Genomic DNA, 14,885 nt, shown 5'->3' with positions numbered 1-14,885 from the left:
TCGAGTGCAGCATTGGGCTCTCTGCTCTGCAGGGAGCCTGCTTCCTCCTCTCTCTGCCTGCCTCTCTGCCTACTTGTGATCTCTGTCTGTCAAATAAATAAATAAAATATTTTTTTTTTAAATTTAAATTTTACTTTTGCCTGCGTTTAACTATCTTAGCACCCACAATCCAGTTTACCTTCCTGACATAATTAAACTCCCTCATATGCTTTATCAACAAACTCCTGATTACAAATTGCATTTCTGAAAGCTGAGTCTACCCTAACACAAAAGAAAATTAAAAGTCTGCCCTTTTTACCATTGCATTCACTTATCATCCATTTTTAAAGTGTTATAATTTTGTAATTGTATATTCAACATGGGACAGGGGTTTGGTGGTTAGAAAACCCAAGTTTGAAATGCAAACTTGAAGGAGTTGAAGAAAGTAAGAAGCTGAGCATCACATTTCTCTGGAATCAAGGGTTGGGATGCCTATGTGTGAGCCCTGAGTCATTCCTTGAGCAGGGACCAAAGAAAAGGGGCGAGCCCTGTACCAGTTATCCTCAAAAGGGAGAATGTGCTCAGAAGCTTACAATGGCTTCTCTTACTATGAAGAAGTAAATATCCCAATCCTTTGAAAGAGAAACTTCAAGAAAGGATTCTGAAAAAGCCACCATACCAAAATTGAAACTTCCTTCCAGAGCAGTTTCAGGATTCATATTTGAGCAGTGAAAGAAAAGTACAGTTGACCCTTGAATGATGCAGGAGCTAGGGGTGCTGACCCCCTGCCCAGTAAAAAATCCAGAGATAACTTTTGACTTCCCAAAAACTTAACTGCTAATAGTCTACTGTAGACCAGAAGCCTTACTGAGAACATAGGTAATTAACACACATTTTGTATATTATATGCATTATATACTATATTCTAATAATAAAGTAAGCTAAAGAAAATATTATTAAGAAAATCATAAGAGAAAATGCACTTACAGAGCTGTATGTATTCTTCAAAAAACATCCACACAAAATTGGACCCACACAGTTCAAATATGTATCATTCAAGGATCAACTATGTATGTAATAGCAAAAAGATTTTGAAGCCATAGACTGTTGGTAGAACCAATTCTGGCTGGGGTGAAAACACACTGACCTCAAGAAATAGAAATACTGGGGCACCTGGGTGGCTCAGTAGGTTAAGCCTCCGCCTTTGGCTCAGGTAATGATCCCAGGGTCCTGGGATCGAGCCCCGCATCAGGCTCTCTGCTCAGCGGGAAGCCTGCTTCCCCTCTATCTCTCTGCCTGCCTCTCTGCCTACTTGTGATCTCTCTCTGTCAAATAAATAAATAAAATCTTTTTTAAAAAGAAAGAAAGAAATAGAAATATTAACAATAACAACCACACTTAACATTCCTGAGCATTTTCTGTGCGTCTGCCATGTGCTGAGGGCTCATCACTCTAGCTCATTCAACCCACCTAACCCCATTCTGTGAATCACATACTTTATCTCATTGTTAAAGATCCCATTTTAAAAATAAGGAAATTGAGGCTCAGAGTAGTTAGATAACTTGTCCAAGGACTCAGAGCTAATAAGTGGCAAACCCAGCACATTTGATTCCAGAGTTCGGACGCCTAGCTGTTGCAAAGGTGCAATGATTTCAGTGTCCTCAAAAGACCCACTTTAAAAACAGACCTACCTAATTTTCATCTTTAAATCTGGTGAAACCTAAATCTTAAAGATTTTATCATTTTTTACTGATTTATTTATAATTGGAATGCCTTTATGGCATTTTCATTTGCAAAGGGACTACGGATGACATAATACATTAAGAACTTTTATCAAGAGTATTTGTTTTCTAAGAAGCACATTATTAAGTGGGGCAAAAATGTATGGAATTATATACAGATAGGGTCAAACCTCTGACAGGCAAGCCCCAGAGAATGGAGGCTCCCATCTAGGCACCGCTTACCACATCACCACCAGGACAAAGACTTTGCAGAGATTAGTTCTTGAGTTCCTTCAATAGTGCAAGTAAAACAAACAAGCAAACAAAAACAGGAACAGCATCTCATCAAGTTTATAGTGAAATGAGAAAATACTTTGAAACTCTGCTCTGTTGTTCATAGGGGAATCGGGCCTTTGTTAGAGAAAGGTACTGTCTAAGTTTGTGTGATATGGATTGAATTTTTTTTTTTTTAATCAGAGAGAAAAGAAAAGATGGTTTGACAAAGTGTGACTCAAAAACACAGCTTGGATTTTTTTTTCCGGATCAAATGGGAGACAACAACTGAGAAAACTACAACTATTTCACTTAATTTATGCTTTCAAAAATTAATAGGCAACATCACGTTTTGGAGTAGAATGTGATATCAAGCATGACTTGCAAAAATAAAACTGTTTCATGCTTGCTCCTGGCCTTTCAGGCTGTGTTCCCAGGGATCCTGGGTCCCGTCCCACTCCTTGCTAAAAGGCTACTTTCCAGAGAAAGGTGGAGAAGCAAAGACAAAGGGGTTTTGACAGAGCAGACAGAATGTATATTTTGACTTGATTTGTCAAGACATATCACAGATCAAGCTTCTACTTACGGATGATTTCTTACCCCAAAAAACAGGAAAGAAGAAACTGTACGATAAAGAGAACATTCTTCCATTCATTGAATTCAGTAGCCTATTATGTAAAAAAAAAAAAAAAAGAAAGAAAGAAAAGTAAACTAATGGTTAGAATATTAATTGCAGTTTAAACCTATGGCTTTTACCAAATTGTGTGTTTTAGTACAGGAAACACTTTCCCAAACAGAAAATACAACTTTAGGGGGCACCTGGGTGGCTCAGTGGGTTAAGCCGCTGTCTTCGGCTCAGGTCATGATCTCAGGGTACTGGGATCGAGTCCCACATCGGGCTCTCTGCTCAGCAGGGAGCCTGCTTCCCTCTCTCCCTCTCTGCCTGCCTCTCTGCCTACTTGTGATCTCTCTCTCTGTCAAATAAATAAATAAAATTAAAAAAAAAAAAAGAAAGAAAATACAACTTTAAAAAAAACCCTAAGCAATTCCAGTTTGTAACGTTGGGCATATTACTTTTACTTCCCGAATCTCAGATTCACTTTACAAAACAAGGATCTTTTTTTAAAACATCTTCAAAAGGTCAACATGAAGATTTAATGAAATTGTTTAGAACATGGCAGGTGGCACATATACAACATAACTATTGTTTCTGTGACTATCTCTCTACTAATCTTTGTTCACAAAATCATGGTTGGGTTTATTTTGTATAAATAATCTTAGAAGAAAGCTTATGATAAAATTAATAATGTTGGAAGGTTCAGAAAACTATGAACTTTTTTCAATAATTTATAAATGCTTGGGGTGCCTCAGTGGCTCAGTCAGTTAAGCATCTAACTCTTGGTTTTGGCTCAGGTTATGATCTCAAGATCATAAAATAATAATAAACATGACTCCATCTTACTGGCAGTGTCAAGTTCTGGGCTCAGCACAGAGTCAGCTTGAGATTCTCTCCCTCCCCCCTGCTCCTCCCACTGCTTGCTCACATGCACTGTCTCACTCTCTAAAATAAATAAACAAGCTCTTTTTAAAAAAGAATTTGCAAATGCTTAGTAAGCATTATGAACAAATAAAGTACCTTGTGTATTTACAAAGCAAGCAAGTAATCGGGTGGAGGAGCTGGGACAGAACATTTTACGAGAGAGGCTCAACTCTCCAAGACTTTAGTCTTAGTCTCTTAGCTGAGAAAATGAAATTAACCCTCTTGGAATGACAGGCAACAATCAAAAGGAGCATTTTATTTGTGCTTTGTCCTTTGCCTGCACCCAAAAATGATTTTAAGGTGACTCAAGACTATGCATTATGTTAGTACTGGATAACATAATTGAATATCAGTTCTATTCACTTTCTCCTAGGCAAAACTTTATTAGCCAAGTTTTAGTAATTTTATAGATTTAAAGTTATTTAAATCTTTATCAAGTTTATAGTTCAGAAATTTTAGGCCAATTAGAATGGATTGTTCTCCAATTAATACATTTTTGCAATACTTGACATTGTTTCATTAGTGAGACTTTGTCCACCTCTCTTAACAAAAACAAACACATTAAATGTTGATAATGGTTGAACCTGGTCTATGGGTCCATGGTGTTTGTTATTACTATTTGTTCTCCTTATATACATAGGTTTGAAAGTTTCCATCATAAAATTATTTTCTTTAAATGCTTACTTGTGAAAGAAAAATAATAATAAACATGACTCCATCTTACTGGCAAGCCCAAGCCAATCAAAGGTGCAGAAAACATCCAAGGCAGTCAAAGACCAAAACCAAACAAAAAAAACATAGAAAACAATCTATATCTAAAATTAAAATAGAACTGGAAATAATAGAAAACTATATGCTCTGAACTTCAAACCAAGGGTAGCAAAACATTTATTGATTCAACAAGTTGGAAGTATTTCTGCAAACAGTAAATTAAAACTATATATTCCTGAACCACTTGAGGGCCATGTAGTCATTTTCATAAAAATATCTGGATTCTTTGCCACTGTAAATTTTAGTAGATTTTAGCTTTATTTTGTTCCTTTAATAATGATAAAGCTATGCTGGTGACATTTTAAAAAATGATGTAGTATGACATTTATTTTAAAACAGAGGGGCACCTGGGTGGCTCAGTCAGTTAAGCATCTGACTTTGGCTCAGGTCATGATCTCAGAGTCCTAGGATGGAGCCCCGTGTCTTGTTCCCTGCTCAGCAGGGTGTCTGCTTCTCCCTGTTCCCTGCGTCTCCTGCTCATGCTCTCTTTCTTGCTCACACACACACAAATAAATAAATAAAATATTTTTTAAAAAACAGAAATTAAAGATGAATAACAATACAGTACTGCTTCCTTTAGACTTACTATTGTTATAAAAGTATGGTAGAGTATTAATCTTTTTATTTTGCATTTATGTGGGTTTTTAAATCAGAAAAATAAATCTTATTATTTATCCCTATTCATCAACTATAATAAACCATGTACTCTGAACCTATTGCAGCAATTCAAATGACTAAAGAAAGGTCACCCAATCGGTATTCTCCAAAGGCCTATACTGTTGACAAGAGGAGCTGGCGTTGCTGACTTTACTAATCAGAGACAGAATCAAGGTGCTGTTACCAGATCTGTTGACTATATAAGTCCAAGGTCCAGGAGTGAACTCTAGTGCCGTTAGTCATACAAGTCTTACCACAACCTCTGATCTTTTCCAGTCAACCAGGAAAAATGACTCATCAAAGTACTTCTTCTGTTAATAAGTTAGCATTTTACCCTAATTCATCAATCAACTTTTGGCACAATCACCCCGAACTGCAAATAAAATGCAATTTTATAGACTAACAGATCTAATCACATAAGATCTCTTCTTTATTGTATTTGGTTCACAATCTAAAATGGATTCAACCATAGTTAAAAGTAACCAACTGAAAGAAACTTGCAACAGAGCAGAACAATCTTACTAGTGAAAAATACCAAATATTTTCTACAGGGATTTAAAAATGACTGGTTACAGAAACTGTCCCATATCTTCTGGTACTCTTATCATACAATACTTGTAATTAAAATAGAGTCAAAGTTTTAATTTCATGACTTCGTATTTTTTCATTTTTATAATAGACCTTTCTTACAGCTTTAAACACATTCTATTTTTTCTAAATTATAATTTTCATATAGATTTTTTTTTAATCTCTATATTTAGTTCTGGAATTACAGTAACTAGTAACCACAACTGAGGCTCGAAGGTACCTTCTGTTTGAAATCTTAGGAGCCTGGTCAAACAGAAGAGGCTAGCCAAGGGTAAATATTGAGAGAGTTTAGCACCAAAAGCCAGAACAGGAGCATTATATTCTCCTAGAACACCACTATTTAATAAGTTAGAGTGTATGTTCAGCCTCTTATACTTTCTAAAGATATAAGCGCTAGGTTCTGGTTTTTCGCGCATGAAGGAAAGAAGCACTTTTCATATACAATGAAGTAACTGGGAGGACAGTGGAAGATGTGTTCCTCGAGCAGACTTCCTGGATGGATCCCCTGTATCCCTGGAAGTTATTTAAACACTGGGTTCATCTAAAAGATTAACATAACAGCAGTACCCTCTCCTCAGAGGGCTGTTGTGGAAAGCAGTGAAATAGTTCATGTACAATGCTTTGAACAAAGTCTGATAAGTCCTCAATAATTACTAGCTATTATTTTTATTATTAATTGAGGAAGTATAATTCTGCAATGTAAGCATTACAATCAGGTGAAACCTCTCTTTAAAGGCTTATTTATCTTAGAGAGAGAGGGAGTGGGAGGAGGGGCAGAGGGAGAGAAACTTGAAGCGGACTCTCCACTGAAGGCAGAGCCCATTGTGTGGCCCATCCCACGAACCCATGAGATCATGACCAGAGCCAAAACCAAGAGTCAGACGTTCCCACGAGCCACCCAGGGGCCCCACCCAAGCGCCCCACAAGCAGGCAAAACTTCTAAGAATACCTGTTACAAGTTCATAAAGCAAAGGTTTGGATGTGGGAACACACATTCCTATGGGAACAATGTTACAAATTATTAACATGATACATCCAAGGGATTTAACTCATAAGGTATCTAAAATTCAGTTTCTGGATACCATGCCATTCATAGTATTGCTGCTAAGTTCTTCTGCCCCCTCTTTTGGAAAGGGATTGTACCAATAAGAAAGTACAATTTTAAGAAAGAATGAGAAGCCCCAACATCCACCCTAGGAGCCCACAAGAGGCTGCAAACTTCTCGAAGTATTCAAACCCCGGAAAGGCTGCAGATGGGATCCACTCAACCTGTGTGCCCCGCAGATGCCTGCTGATCAGTACACACAGAAACAGTATCCTGTGATGGGTGAGCAGCCACTGCACAGGGCCCCTCTGAACCCTGATCCTGGGTCCTGCAACCAGAGACTTAGTGTCTGGGGCTTGGCTCTGTGGGCAGATGCAAGAATGGATGGTAAGTGCTGCCCAGCAAATTTTCTCACATGAACTTAAGAATCTCCCTTAAGATACAAGAAAATGTCTCAGAAGTGTTATGGTTAGCAACTTTCTTTTTATTTATCTGTTTATTTATTTATTTATTTTTATTTATTTAACAGACTAGAGATCACAAGTAGGCAGAGAGGCAGGCAGAGAGAGAGAGAAGGAAGCAGACTCCCCGCTGAGCAGAGAGCCCGATGCAGGGCTTGATCCCAGGACCCTGGGATCATGACCTGAGCCCAAAGCAGAGGCTTTAACCCACTGAGCCACCCAGGTACCCCGGTTAGCAACTTTCTGAAAAAGCAGTGGTTGGCATGGGCTGGCACACTTCAAAGCGGCCAGTAAGGATGCTATGGGCTGAATCTTCACCCTTCCTAAGAGATGGCCTCCCGCCAGCTGGGCCTCCTCTATTCCTAGACCATTTTATTTGTCTCTCAGGTGTGTGCAGCAAACAGGTGAGCAGGGCAAATACCAAACAACACATTCTCAAAATTCCAAATGTACCTTCCAGAATACTTAGATGCAAAACTCCATGATCTCTGGAATTTGCTTTAAAATATTCCAGGAGGAAAAAAAGAATGAAAGCAGATGGGAATAGGTGAAATAAGAATGGCAAAATGCCAAAAAGTGTTGACACAGGGTGGTGGGTACGTGAGATTCATTGAATTAATCTATTTTGCATATGTTTCAAAATGTCCATTATAAAGGCAAGAGATAAATCCATTTTTTAAACGATCAAAATCCCCTTCTAAGTTACTTTTCCCAGGATACCCACATCAGCAAATAGAGATATTAAGACTCAAATTCAGATTTTTACTGTCATTTTTTTCAAAAAAGCTTCAAGTCCAGAGTTCTTGTGACTACTTTCTGCTGCTTCTCATGTGTCTGAAGATAACACCAAAGAAACGATTGTGCCAAAGGTGCTGCTGGGGATATCACAGGCCTCGCTTTCAGGGACCCTCCTGCTCATCCTACTTACCACCGTTACACACTTCCCTGCAGTGAGTGCCAGAAGTTAACTATTAAGACTTTAAGAGGGGCACCTGGGTGGCTCAGTGGGTTAGGGCCTCTGCCTTCAGCTCAGGTAATGATCCCAGGGTCCTGGAATCGAGTCCCGTGTCGGGCTCTCTGCTCAGCAGTGAACCTGCTTCCCCTCCTCTCTCTCTACCTGCTTCTCTGACTACTTGTGATTTCTGTCTGTCAAATAAAGAAAGAAAGAAAGAAAGAAAGAAAGAAAGAAAGAAAGAAAGAAAGAAAGAAAGAAAGAAAGAAAGAAAGAAAGAAAATCTTTAAAAAAAAAAAAACGACTTTAAGAGTCTGCTCAGTCGGACTGCGATGACCATCCTCAGCTTACCTGTTGAAGGTCTCCGGTAGAGACACTAATGATAAGAGTCGGTATAATCATGAAGCAGGCATTGTAGAAAAGCACTCCATATTTCCCCAACTCCTACAAAAACAAAGAAAACACTCAATTTTAGAAATACAAAGCATCAGATTTCCTGGAGCCATTTGTACAATTGTGTATTTATGCAGAGTTAAAAATCTATTCCGACCAACTCTGTGTTGGAATATTTTCAGCAAATTCCTTTTTTTTTTTTTTTTAGCAAATTCCTAATGTAAAAAGCTTCACTTCAAGTACATCATGATAGCAAAATAAACATTTATTTTATACAAAAATGACAGATAAAAATGGAGGGCCTCCGAGGTCCCACCCATCTTTACCATTCCGATTTTGTTTCTTTTTTCTAAGTATTGTATTCAGAATGGGAAATCTGGAACAAAATAAAGAACATTGAAAGTGTTAATATAAACAGAACTCCTTAAAAACATCTGCTCTTTCTGTCAAGGAGCAGCAGTGTTAAAACACCAGGTATCTCCTTTTCTAATCTTGCATAAATTTATTTTTCATCAAAGTGGCTACACCCCTTCTCCACCATTTCTCATAAAGGGTGACCTACTGGGACCCTCAAAAGGCAACAAACCTGTTTTTGTAAAATTGCCACCGGTTAAAAAAAAAACAAAGGGCCATGCAGAAAAAAAACAGCTTGTAGAAACAGGTCTGTCCCTCTGAGCAAACTCCCTCACTCAACACAAAGAACTTGAAACGAGGCAACATATGCCTGGCTCATCCTCCAGGACTGCTGGAACAGCTGGGGCGGGGGAAGCACAAGGGGCCTTGGCAGGGGGTAGCCCCGTGCAAGCAGGCTCATCTGCCCACCGGTCTCTGGGGGACTGCTCAACGGCTGATCAGGAATGGCACTTCTCCATGGCCAGGACCAGACACAATGGCCATGCCACAGAAGAATCTGAAGTCTGGAGGAGTTAAGGGTCCAAGTCACAGAGACCAGGAAAACTTATGTCACCCAAATCTTCAGGCTCCCAAACTGGGGTTGCTTCAGAATACCTCCGACTTTGCCTTGCTCACTGAGGAGGACAGCAAAAAACTTTTAAGTTTATTTTGCCTTTCAAAATAATCTCCTCTTTACATACATATTCTGACTCTGCCTCAAAAATAGTGGTATCTTTTTCCTCCCTATCTGATTTTCACCCAAAACTTTGTAGGGTCAGGGGTAACAGGAACCCATATAGACAGGATAACTGAAAAGAAATCAGTGATTTGGGGCACCTGGGTGGCTCAGTGGGTTAAAGCCTCTGCCTTCGGCTCAGGTCGTGATCCTGGGGTCCTGGGATCGAGCCCCGCATCGGGCTCTCTGCTCGGTGGGGAGCCTGCTTCTCCCTCTCTCTCTCTGCCTGCCTCTCTGCCTACTTGTGATCTCTGTCTGTCAAATAAATAAATAAAATCTATAAAAATTTAAAAAAAAAGAAATCAGTGATTTATAAAGCATACCATGTTAATTATATTATAAGCCAACTTTACAAATTCATTTCTTTTTTCATGCAATTTCAGGGGCCAGAGGACAAAGCCTAAAAACCACAGGAGCGAAAATCTGGTACCTTGGGGTCCATTTTCTGTTTGGTATAAACTCCATTTGCTGCTGTGAAGATATCATTCAGGAATACAAAAATATAGCCTTCCAAGTTAAAGGCGAGGTCAGAACTGGAAGGAAGATCACAAAAAGGAGGATGATTATTCAGAAACTCACACAGCTTGGCCTTCAAAGCCTGCCTGTTTTATCTTTCCCTAATCAAATCCACTTGTGATGCTGGTAGCGACCTTTTTTTTTCCCCTCTGGCATATTTTCCCCCTCTGTGGTTAATTCCTCTGCTCTGCCTCCAGACAAAACAAAACCAGGCCATCAGGTGGCTTCAATTTAATCATGAATTGCTTAACACCAAAGGGACATTAACCATCTTCCTTCAACGGCAAAGGCCTTTCTTTCACTAACAATCAACTGGCATAATCAATCATTGGTGATGCCTTCTTTTCTAAAGGGAGTGATTTGTTCAACCTACCCAGTGGCTTTGTTTATTGTAATAAACAGGGCCATCTCCCCGTACAGCGCTGTGGGGACAGCTGGGCAGTTACTGGGGCAAGAGAGATCGAATGAGGAACGGACACCTCCATCTGGTACCCAGCCGGTCACATCACCCACCGTGATGGCTGGGTACCCAACACACCCTGTCCAACGATAAAACAAGGCAGGGATCCATTCCTTCTCCGCAACTCCTCTAAGACTCCCTTCTCCCCACCCTTTTGAACCATCTTCTCTTCAATTTCCATTTTATATAAATAATACTAGTATAAAAATGTTCAAAAAGGACATAAAAGTGTTCAGGGAGGACTAGTATAAAACTGGCTCAGGGAGGACAGAGAGAGCAGCTGAGCCCTGAGGTGACTAATCTACCACACTTGGTCTTACAGACAGTATGAGAGCCATGTCATAATACTTAGCATCAAAGGGATTTCCTCTATACTCTCAGGTTCAGTGACTGGAGCCTGCAAATTTGATTGACAGTAGGTTAACAAGAGAAAGGGAATACAACTTTTATTAAATATTTTACATGTAAAGGATCTCATAAAAAATAAATCTCAAATAAGTAGTTAGACTCTGGGGCTTATATATCATTTTAAAAATGAAGAAGTTTGGATCCCAAGGAACAAATAAATTATGGAATAAACACTAGGAAATTTATAGGGGAAACTAATGGAAGAGAAGGATTATTGTAGTAAGGGTTATTTATGCAGACTCCTCTTGGTACTGATTCTCCATCACCAGTAATAAGAACTGCTTTCCTATTCCTGGTGCAGGGTTCAGGGTGAAGGGAGTAGGGGGGACCACTCTTACAAAAGGAAATTTATGGTCTGCTTTTAGCCAGGAAAGGGGAAGACAGAGAATTCTTTCTACATCTGTTGATTCTCAATTAATTGCCTTCAGCTCAAAATAATGTTTATGCCTAAGTGGCCTTTTTTGGAGTGGCATATCCTGATCCCTGCAAAATTTAAAAAAATAAATTTTTAAAGACTATTTCTAACCAAAGAGAAGGGGAAGAAGTGGCAAAAATATCATCAAAATCTGAATCCAAATTAAACCAGATTTATTCAAGGCTTCTTCTGGAACTATTAACTACAAATATATTTGTGAGAATGCAAATTAGTTTTAGATCATCATAAATCAGAATTCTCTGGCTCAATCACAAAAAATAGAATCTCTCAAAATAAGGGTCTTCCAAATCTCACGCCTACCCACATTTGGCTCTGTGTTAAGAAGAGTCTGATGCTGCATAAAATGGCAAAAAGTTGAATGGATTAAAAAAAAAAAAAAAAAAAACTCAGGTTCCTAGGGGAGTGGAAAGGTATTGCTCACTTCCTCGGAGAGCCTGAGGGAAATTCCCAGAGTTCTCAGGTCTCCTACTCCAGGGACTACACATCCCCAACACCACTCATTCAGGCCACTGGTAAAAGCACAGAAGTTTGAAAACAATTTGCTTGCTTTAATACAGGAGAGCAGATTCATGGTTAGCACTTGTAGTTGTCATTTAGGGCTATTTTCAGACATAATAGTTTGACTTTTTCTGGCCATGTGACTTGTCTGTCAAGTAAAATGTAAGAGGAGATAACGCATGGCAGTTCCAAGCAAAAGTCTGAAAAGCCAACACATGATTCCCCACATGCCTTCTTCCTTCCTGGGTGAGGAAAGAAGTCCCTTTTGAGGCAGGGGTTTCATCAGCCTTGGTCCCTAAGTAACTACAATGAGCAGAGCACCCCCCCACCCCATCCCCGTGTAACTAACTTTGGTCTGACTATGCAGTGGGAGCAGAATATATTCGGTGTGTAAATGTGGGAGCTATGTGTTACAGCAGCATAAACTGGCCCATCTGACTGAATCAGCTCTACAGTAAGTTGCATTTGGATAAGAAGATCTTAATGAGAGGAGAGAAGGGTGGGGTGATATCCGGCCTTCAGCGAAGGGTGCTTGTCACCCACCCAGAGAGTATCCATTATCTCGGTGTGAAAGAAGGGAAACGTCGAGAAGTGCTGCTCCAAGCTAGCTCTTGGGGGGAAATGCAATGCTCTGAAAACACTATTTACCCTTGCAGCTCATTAGAATATCATATGTGGTAACTATGAGCTGAATTTCCACTCACTGGGGCTGGAAATATGCCTCCAGAGACAGCATCTAAAGTGCCATTTCTCACCAAAGCCTTCCAGACATTTCTGTAAACGATTCTTTTAGAAAAGTGTACAACTGCCTCAAAGTCAGTAGTTTCCAAATTGAGTTCAAAGGAACTTAATTAAAGAGAGGCTGCCCAGGGGACACCCCAAAGCACTGTGGGAGGAGGGCGCTTTCAACAGAGCACCTCCCTCTTTTAGCGACTTTGCTCCTAGGACTTTCTTGGAACAAAACTTCAAGACTACAATAGGCTCTCAGTGCTGCCATTTCCTGTCCATGCTGGCTCCAACCAGAGGCCGGAAATAGTGCTCAAATCAGGGGCCACCTCACAGGAGGGCTAAACGCAACCACCGCCAGGACCGAGAAGGAGGACGTTACCAACAAAACAATAAATAACAAACTGTGGTCTAGGCAAGAAATTAACACATGTTGTTCAAGGATCCACTTAGTCATACACTGGTATTGGCTCATGTCCCAAATATACAAATACATTTAATGAGAGCATGCCACCCTTGGAAAGCCACTGCTAAGGCATCACAGGTGACAAAACAAATCAGCCTGCAAGGGCTTTATAAAGCTGTTATTCTTGACCAGATGCCCAAGAACTCTTCAAGTGAATTTCTGTATTAAAGACAAACATTCAGTAATAATAGCAAATAGTTTACTCCTTTTTAGGGAGAAAAGCTGTATTCATATCTTCTAATGTTCCCTTTACATGTTCTCAGAAATGTTCTAGCCAAGTTGGAACCCAGTCTGACTTTCACAGGAACACATGGGGAACCCACTGACATCAACAGACTTGTCTCTTGGCTGCTCAATTCAACTGCAGCCAGATGGAGAATGGAAAATGAGGGTGGGGCCGAGCCTATTGTCAAAGGCACAAAGAAGTTATTGAGCAGAAACAGTCCAAAGTCTTACCCAGCTGCTATGAAAGCACCAAGCACAATGGTAAAAACACTGACAATGATGCTCAAGGAATACTGTTTCCTAGATGGGTAGAGAAGGGAAGGAGTAAGACAGAAAAAAACATAGATTATGACTCTTAAACTGAAAACAGACATTGTTCACAGTCTTATGGCTAAAATCTAAAGGACATCACTTTACCTAGAGAAAGCACTGTAAGCACCTGTAAGTGGATTAATAAATTAGATCAAATGTATTTCTTAAGCAGCTGTGTAATCTAATTATAAGTGTATTTCTCTGTTCTCATTGGAAAGATCCTGTGACAAAATGCAGAAGAGTCCCTGCTGGTAGTTCTAGTTGGTCTTCTATCAAGCATCCAAAGATTAGGATAAAATTCAACAGTAGGACTTAGAACACTGGGCCATCATCCAAATTTCATTGCTAAATAATCTTCCCAGCAAAACTAAGATTCACCTTTTTAGATACCAGCCTGAGTGTCTTTATGAGAGATTTTTAAACCAACATTATAAAAATTAATTTATTCCTATGTTATATTACAATCACTATATCAGAATGGATTTCTGGGATTTCCTGCATTTCTATCCTATATACATATACATGGACAATTTTTCCTCTGTATTCCAAAATCAATGTACATTCCATCTGATTCAGGAAACATATTTACATCTGTTTTGAGGTTCTTGCATTTTTAAAATAATTTTCTATCATAAACACATATTACTAATCTAATATAAAATTACGATGTAAAAAAAATCACACATTATGTTCTTAAGGAATCATGGAAACAGGAGATACTTTTAAGTGAATAAACCATGGGGGCCTAAGTTATTGCTACCAGCTATTCAAAACAACTATTTGGAAAAATAACTAGATGTTGAGAATTTGCTACATAAAAATAATGTGGGATGAGGGGAAAGGACACAAGAGGAATAGAGGAAAAACAAGAATCACCCAAGTATGATGGTTTCCAGGAGTAAAGTGAGTGGAATGGTAAATTTCCTGAGCACGGTGAACATCGGCAAGCTGTTGGGAAAAGATTCAAATATAACAACATCAGATGCCAAGTATTTTTTAACATGTTTTACATTTTTAATTAAGCTCATTAACTTTCCAAATTAAACATAGAAATTAACCTCAATTCTCATCTATACCATTAACAAATCACATTAAATAATAAAAAGAAACGGAGATTTAATAGTTTCATGCCACTTTCACTTATTAGCAATTATTTTCACTTATTAACAATTTTTAAAAATCATGCAAGCAGGGAGAGTCAATTATCATATGGTTTCACTTATTTGTGGAGCATAACAAATAGCATGGAGGACAAGGGGAGGTGGAGAGGAGAAGGGAGTTGAGGGAAATTGGAAGGGGAGGTGAACCATGAGAGACTATGGACTCTGA

The 14,885-nt window shown here is 39.1% G+C and overlaps 1 protein-coding gene across 9 annotated transcripts in view; it reads right to left on the bottom strand.

Annotated features, from left to right (window-relative positions):
• Positions 1 to 14,885, bottom strand: part of SLC35D2 (solute carrier family 35 member D2) — a 45,862-nt gene that overhangs the window by 7,369 nt on the left and 23,608 nt on the right. For 3 of the 9 annotated variants that reach the window (XM_032307170.1, XM_032307176.1, XM_032307179.1), the window contains 6 exons: positions 14,433 to 14,504; positions 13,476 to 13,544; positions 9,940 to 10,042; positions 8,339 to 8,431; positions 6,488 to 6,526; positions 2,560 to 2,643 (listed from right to left, as the gene is read on the bottom strand). In XM_032307170.1, the coding sequence (XP_032163061.1) occupies positions 2,560 to 2,643; positions 6,488 to 6,526; positions 8,339 to 8,431; positions 9,940 to 10,042; positions 13,476 to 13,544; positions 14,433 to 14,504 (460 nt within the window). The remainder of the gene's footprint in view (positions 1 to 2,559; positions 2,644 to 6,487; positions 6,527 to 8,338; positions 8,432 to 9,939; positions 10,043 to 13,475; positions 13,545 to 14,432; positions 14,505 to 14,885) is intronic. The other 6 variants (XM_032307177.1, XM_032307178.1, XM_032307171.1 and 3 more) reach the window with 4 other exon arrangements.

Source organism: Mustela erminea, chromosome 12, assembly GCF_009829155.1.
Source record: "Mustela erminea isolate mMusErm1 chromosome 12, mMusErm1.Pri, whole genome shotgun sequence".
Classification (NCBI taxonomy): Eukaryota; Metazoa; Chordata; class Mammalia; order Carnivora; family Mustelidae; genus Mustela; species Mustela erminea.
Note: the sequence above shows the minus strand (reverse complement) of the source record. Positions and strands in the feature narration are given on the sequence as shown.